We start from the raw sequence: 7,584 nt of genomic DNA, 5'->3' as shown, positions 1-7,584 counted from the left end.
GTGGAGCACCCACAACTGTGTTACATGTGCAATGACAATAAAGGGCTATTCTATTCTATTCTATTCTATTCGAGTCTATTAATCTAACCAAACTCTGTCTAACTGAGGCTTGGAGCAGGATCACACACCTCTAAGCTGTCAGGTTTAAACCGTGACGCTCTTTTCACTTTCCAGCCTGTCGATACCCAAAACTGTAAAAACACGTTGAAGTTGTTGTTGTAGAAGAGGAGATGTGTTGATCAGGACTCAGAGGGCTTAAGGTGCTGAACCCAACACGTGTCAGGATTTACTAGTACTGTACCCACCTCCGTACATCGAGCTGGTGGAAACTTGTAATTCTGAGGAGACGGGGGAAGAGTGCGTGACGATGAGGGGAAAGATTGTATTTCTTTCTATGAGCAGAGCCCCAGAGGCTGCTGGGAGTCTGCTGACAGGACCCACTGAGTCTAAACAAAGTGAAAGACAATGAAACCTGCAATAACACTGTGAGCAAGTCTGGGAAACGTGACTAAAGTCTCAGATGTGGACCCTGCTGTCACTGGTTAAGGATTTCCTTCGTTGTGTTTTCATTAACTCGTTGTGTTTGTTTCCCCAATAGCAGCTTTACATCCCACACCTGATGTTATTTCTTTACATCCAGATGTTGTATTTCAGAGGACTGATTCATTCATTCACCCTCCAAACTTTCATAAAGGTTTTAGTCCTGTGATCAGGTGACTTCGTTATTTATTCTGTTCAATTCAATTCAATTTTATTTATATAGCGCCAAATCACAACATAAGTCGCCTCAAGGCGCTTCATAGATACAGAGAAAAACCCAACAATCATATGACCCCCTATGAGCAGCACTTTGGCGACAGTGGGAAGGAAAAACTCCCTTTTAACAGGAAGAAACCTCTGGCAGTTATTAGCTGTTTGGGAACTTCCCATGATGCATTGAGCCTTTCTCCTCTTTTCTCTCCAGCTGCAGACGGCCGCCCCTCCTGCCCCTTGGCTCTGCTGGACGTCTCTTCCTGTCAAAACTGGGTTCTTCTTCCTCACCTTTGCCACGTACTGCTGATAGAGGATGTCTCTCAGATATTGTAATTTCTTTATATTTCTTTATCTGATAATATCATGTTTGGTGACATCATTGTTGTACATTAGCAGTATATAAATACAATTTAATTCAATCTTTGGAGGGATTTTATAATCAGAATCATCAGAATCAGAATCAGAATACTTTATTGATCCCTGGGGGAAATTATTTTTTGTTACAGTGCTCCATTATAAACCAACATTAAGACAAGACAGACAATACGCTAACTAAGAATAGTACAATATATACATATATACACATACATACATAAGTCACTCATAAATAAATAGCTGGAAAAGAAACGTGTAGTTGTAGCAGCAAACAGTGTGTTAGGTGGATGCGTTGTACAGGGAGCCACAGGCAGGAAAGATTTCCTGTGTCGTTCAGTGGTGCATCATGGGTAATCTCAGTCTCTCACTGAACGTGCTCCTGTGACTGACCAGCATGTCATGGAGTGGGTGGGAGGTGTTATCCAACATAGTCTTTATCTTGGACAGCATCCGCCTCTCCGACACCACCTTGAGGGAGTCCAGCTCCATCCCCACAACATTGCTGGCCTTACGGATTAGTTTATTAAGTCTGTTGGCATCTGCGACCCTCAGCCTGCTCCCCCAGCATGCAACAGCATAGAGGATCGCACTGGCCACAACAGACTCATAGAAAATCCTCAGCATTTTCTGGCAGATGTTGAAGGACCTCAGTCGCCTCAAAAAATAGAGACGACTCTGGTCCTTCCTGAAGTCCACGATCAGTTCCTTGGTCTTTGCCACGTTGAGCTGCAGATGATTCTGCTCACACCACGTGACAAAGGAGTCGACCACAGCCCGGTACTCTGTCTCATCATCCCTGCTGATGCATCCAACCACCGCAGAGTCATCAGAAAACTTCTGAAGATGGCAGGTCTCTGTGCAGTGGCTGAAGTCTGTGGTGTACGAGGTGAAGAGGAAGGGGGAAGGACAGTCCCCTGCTGGTGCCCTGTTGCTGAATACGACCTTGTTCAATGACATCACACTGTGGGAGTACGGATATCATGGATTAGTGGTCTTGCCTGTCAGGTAATCTAACAATCCAGGTACACTCCTCAGAGAGAGTCATCCACCGTGCATGCTTGTTTAACTTATCACGCATTGGTCGGAGGGCTTGCGTGCCGGTGATGGTGTGACAAGCATGCTAGAAAAGTCAAAAACACCCTGACCCTCTTACAGTGCTTAGCGCGTCGGCTGGTGCGCAGCGATGGGTGTATGACACGATTGGAGCCAGGGTAGGATGAGTGGTTCTGTTCGCTCTCATAGTTGTCCGAGACGAGCTTGATAAGTGGAACTGATAGGGGGATCCAGATGTGGTCTTACTAGTTGTTGGTCGCAGGCTGTTCCTCAGGAGTGGCGCTTTCCAAGGGTCTTCATGATTAGGGGGTTGCGGTAACAGGTCCTTGAGTGGGCCACGGGACGGCGTCTGTGCAGAGTGCGGTCGTAGGGAGGCGCACGGCCTGTCCGGGGGCACCGGACTGGCGTCTTTGGTACAGGGACGAGGCATGATGTCTTCCACATCACTGGGACCCTCTGCAGACTCAGACTCAGCATAAACAGTTTATGAAAGACTCCACTCAGCTGGGGGGCACAGGTCTTGAGGACGCGGGGACTCACTCCGTCTGGTCCAGCAGACTTGCCTGAGTGAAGTCTCCTCATTTGCATCTCAACCTGGTATTGAGTGAAGGTGATGGGTGGGGGAGGGGTGTCAGGAATCTCACAGGAGGCAACATGTGAAGAGAGAGGCTGGCACAGTGGTGTGGCTCTGGTTCCAGGCTGACTACAGGTGAGGTTGTGGGGGTGGGAGCAGACACTGTGGTGTCGAATCTACTGAAAAACAGATTCAACTCGTTGGCTCTATTCTCACCTCCCTCAGCTCCCCTGCTGTTGGTTGGCCTAATCTCTAATAATCTGATTGCATCAGTCCTGATCACATCGGGCACCAAGCAGCCTTCGACCTGCCAACAGTCCAGCTGCCCTGTGCAAAGGCCGGACTGACTGCTGTGTGAGTGACGAAGAGCTGCTGCGAAAAACTACCAGGAATCCATGAAAACGCCTAAAAACTGCAAAGTGGACGAGATGTTTGGAGTGTGAAATACACGACAGTGTGAAATCATTTCAAATGAGTTTAAATAAACCCCCCAAATTGTAGAAATGCAGTGAAGTAAGAGTGAATAGTTAAAGTGATGACTGTGTTTTCAGAGAGCGTCTCCGTGACCTTTCAGACCGTCTGCAGTCTGTTTGTCAATCAGTGACAAGAAACTGAAAGAAGCTGCTGTGCAAACACGCAGCGGCTGCACATCAGCGCAGCGCTCAGGTTATTCATCACCGAAGCATCGAGCTCACAACGGCCAGTGACAGGAAAACAAAGACACTGTTTCTATTACACACACAGCTGCAGTTATTCCAAACTTTCATGAGCTCTTATCTGAGAGCAGATTATTAGGAACGCCTCTGCTGTGAACACTTTTACAAAACTTCAGTGTTTCCAGAAAATCTGCTGTTTGTTGTTTTTCAGCTCACGCTGAGCGCAAATCAGAACAAAGGTTCAAAGGTTAACTAACTAAGGTTAACTAATACACCTGAGGAGAGCAAAATATTAGCTACCTCCCGTGTCTTCATTTTGACCTTGGTTTCTAAATCAAACCCAGTAAAGAGTAAAAGACACTTTAGTGCAGGGCTGTCAAACTCAAACACACAGTGGGCCAAAATTCACACCTGGAACAAAGTCGCGGGCTAACGCTAATATTTACTGAAAAACAAAATCTTCCTCCAGATATGAGAATGAATCTTTTCTTATGGACAGGTTTTGCTGGAAAACTGAATATGGAACAAGCAAAGCTTAATACTAAACAATACATATATTAGCTGTATAATAGCAGTAGGCCAGCTCTGATAGTCATTTGGTTTGGCTTCGAGGGCCAAATGTAATTAGGCTGCGGGCCACATTTGGCCCGCGGGCCAGAGTTTGACACCTATGCTTGTGTAAAACTGAGATCAAAATAAAGTAGAAAACGATGATGAAACAGCGACACAAGGCTGATTGTCCGATCGTAGAGGTTCTTTCACACTCTGAGTTTATGTTGGTATTTATTCACGTGTTCACTAAACTGCTAACTTTAACTAATCATACAGAAAACTGGTCATTTTAAACACACACGGGTATGACATCAGTTAGGCTGGTTCACTGCTGCATTACAGTCTCAGTAAACTGGCCATTCATACTGGTTAGTGCTCAAACGCTTGTAAACAGCACTTATTGATGTGTTAGTGATCAAAACCAGGTGAATGTAACCAGTTTCGTCTCTGTCCTGATAAACTGGTGACTTTCACTGGTCATTGTTCGGGAAACTTGATCTCTTTAGACTAAACTGGTTGCTCAAACACGCTCTGAAACTTTTAGGATGTACTAGTTAATAAACTGCTGAGTAAACTCTTAACTGGAGTTGGTAATTTCTCAGAAAACTGGCTGTTTAAACTGGTTGCTGCTCAGTTTAAACTGGCAGGTTCTCATTAACAGCTTCATTAAACAGGTTTGTTCTCTGGAGTGTAAATCAATAACTTGAACTGGTCACTGTTTCAGAAAACTGATTATTTAAACAGATTACTTAGATGAGTGCTGATTGGTTGAAAGTTTGTTCTTGGTAATATTTAGACCAATAAGTGCTCATTAAACCTGTAACTATGCTGCACTAGTTCACAAATAGCAAAGTCGGCAGAAGCTACAGCAGTAGCAAGAATGGAGGAGAGCTGGTTAGTGTTCAGTTTAATAAAAAAAACAGAAAATAATAATTTTGTAATTAAATTATTTTAATCATCGTTCTTCAAATTTGATATTTAGATCACTTATGTTACACTGGTAGGTTGGAGGTGATCTGTTTGGGACTTTTAGGCTGCACTGCCAAACTGACTCTTTGTTGTGCCATAAACTGGTTATTTACACCAGTTAGTACTAACCCGAGCACTTCTCTGTGAGATGGTTATTCAGGACAGCTAGTACTCAGTAAAGTTGGAAGTATAACTGGTTACTTGTCAGTTAACAGGTTAAAATGAGTTTGTCCTGTACATTGGTTCACTGGTAACTTTAACCAGTCATTGTTCATGAAAACTAGTTAAAGTGCTCAGTGAACTGGTCACCTCTCAGTAAACTGGTGGGTTAAACTGGTCAGTGAAGCGTCTCACCGTGGTGCTGACGGCGAGCGGCAGCAGGAGGAACGGGCTGCAGACGAGAATCACGACGCCCTTCAGCCTCCAGACCTGCCGCAGCATTTTCACCCGCAGAGGAAGAACTGACATGGCTGATGGTGGTGATGAAGATGAAGATGAAAACAAAAAGTCAGTGCTGAATGAAGCCGAATCGGTGCCTCGCAGCTGCGTCCTGCTCGCAGTCTGGCTGCTCCCGGGTTTCTCTCTCACTCTGTCTCCGGCACATTTGTGATGCATTTCACGGTCAACACTAAATATTAACTTTATGTGTTACAGCACACACACACACACACACACACACACACACACACACACACACACACACACACACACACACACACACTATCTAAACTCTCAGCAGAACAAACACTGAAGTGGAAATCAGATCCGTTTGCGTCAGTCTCACCTGTTATCTTGCTGCTCGGGGTCAACACATCCGATCACTTCTTCATCCTCACTGTGCCAGCACTCGGATGGATCACATGAAAAGCGGAGCTGGATAAAAGTTCAACATTTTTAAAATGTTTAAATGAAACAAAGGACATGTTGAAGAATAAAAATATAGTTAAAGAAAAGTACTGTCCAGGATCAATTTATTTTTTTTATCCATTAATGTTTCCTAACCAATTCGATTTAAATGAGAAAAAAGGATTAGATTTAAGGGGGAAAGACATCAGACTGAGACATAAACACAGACAAACATCAGTCAAAACCACGAAAGAACCCTTAAATGTCTAGATCCAAAGACAAGAGACACACAAACAAAGAAGTTGACTCTCCACCTTTTCTTTTTTTAGAACCAAAGAAGCATCTTAGGCTAAAGATGAAACATCTCCACAAACTTAAAGATGTCCGTCTGCTTTCTTTGTTCAAGCTCTTGAGACTACCATGACCTGGAGGAGTGAGAAACTACAGACATCCTGTGTGCTTACATAGCCTTTGTCCCAGACTTGATGTTCTTACATCTGCTTGTTGGACTTTGGACTACTTTCTAACCACCATTGGATGTTGCTTTTTATGCTTAGCTCTGCCTGTCTGTAGTGTACGCTTTCTGTCCCGTTGACTGTTGTTTATGTCACAAGGACATTAAAATTGTACTTACAGTCAAACTCCGGCCCTATTGATGCTCCCATCCAATGGCATTGAGAGAAATGGCACTGAGCCCCAATTGACAGTAGGGTGTAGTCCAAGCAAATATACACTGCTCAAAAAATCTCAATGGGAGAAAAGTCAGGCAGGATATCTCTACTGAAATGGACTGGGCAACGTGTCCAGCACTAAAGGGCGTCACATCGTTTGATGGAAAATAAAATGATCAAGAGGGCTGAATTCAAAGACACCCGAAAAATCAACGGCAGGTTAGTTCGTTTTGCTGAAATTTCATTGAAGCAACTCCAAAAAGTACCAGTTTGTTTGCATGCCTGACAATGTTGGGGCATGCTTCTAATGAGACAAGGGATGTTTAGGGAGAGCTCATCGTTGACCTCCTGGACAGATGAACTAAAAAGTCCCAGAGGTGTTCGACTGGATTAAGGTCTGGCGAGTGCAGGGGAAAGTCAGTGGTATTAATTCCTTCATCCTCCAGGAACTGCCTGCATACTCTCGTCACATGAGGCCGGACGTTCTCATGCACCAGGAGGAAACCAGGAACCACTGCATCAGCGCAGGGTCTTACAGTGAGTCCAAGGATTTCATCCCTGATACCTAATGCCATTCAGGATGTTGTTGCCTGAGGATGTCTGTGTCTCCCAACATGGATATGCCTCCCCAGACCATCACTGACCAGCACCAAGCTGATCATACTGAAGGATGTTACAGGCGTGGCTTCTCTGAATGTGCTCAGGGTGAACCTGCTGTCACTATGAAAAGAACAGGGCATCAATTCTGGTATTCTACGGCAAATGCCATTCGGACTCCACAGTGCCAAAAAAGGAGCACAGGGGCCATAAGAGCACATTGGACCCTCAGGCCACCCTCATGAAGTTATCTGTTTGGTCAGAGACATTCACACCAGCAGCCTGCTGGAGCTCCTTTTATAGCTCTGGGCATGCTCATCCTGTACAGAGTATATACCAGACCCACTGATGGGTTAAGGCCTTCCATGGCTCTGTCCAGCTCTCGTAGGGTAACTGCCTGCCAGCTGGAATCTCCTCATGCTCCTCAGACTGTTGGGAGACACAGCAAACCTTCAGGCAATGGCACGTATTCATGTGCCAGCCTGGAGAATTGAAACTACCCCCCCCCACACACACATTGACCAGATCAATATCCCAG

General features: G+C 45.0%; 1 protein-coding gene across 1 annotated transcript in view; it reads right to left on the bottom strand.

Moving 5' to 3' along the window:
* The window catches only part of LOC102301630 (solute carrier family 13 member 5), a 16,644-nt gene extending 11,064 nt beyond the window's left edge, over positions 1 to 5,580 (bottom strand). The window contains exon 1 of the mRNA XM_014330595.2: positions 5,287 to 5,580. Within this exon, the coding sequence (XP_014186081.1) occupies positions 5,287 to 5,547 (261 nt within the window). The 5' untranslated portion in view covers positions 5,548 to 5,580. The remainder of the gene's footprint in view (positions 1 to 5,286) is intronic.
* Positions 5,581 to 7,584: the final 2,004 nt, after the last annotated feature.

Source organism: Haplochromis burtoni, unplaced genomic scaffold, assembly GCF_018398535.1.
Source record: "Haplochromis burtoni strain Fernald_Lab_line unplaced genomic scaffold, NCSU_Asbu1 Contig_903, whole genome shotgun sequence".
Classification (NCBI taxonomy): Eukaryota; Metazoa; Chordata; class Actinopteri; order Cichliformes; family Cichlidae; genus Haplochromis; species Haplochromis burtoni.
Note: the sequence above shows the minus strand (reverse complement) of the source record. Positions and strands in the feature narration are given on the sequence as shown.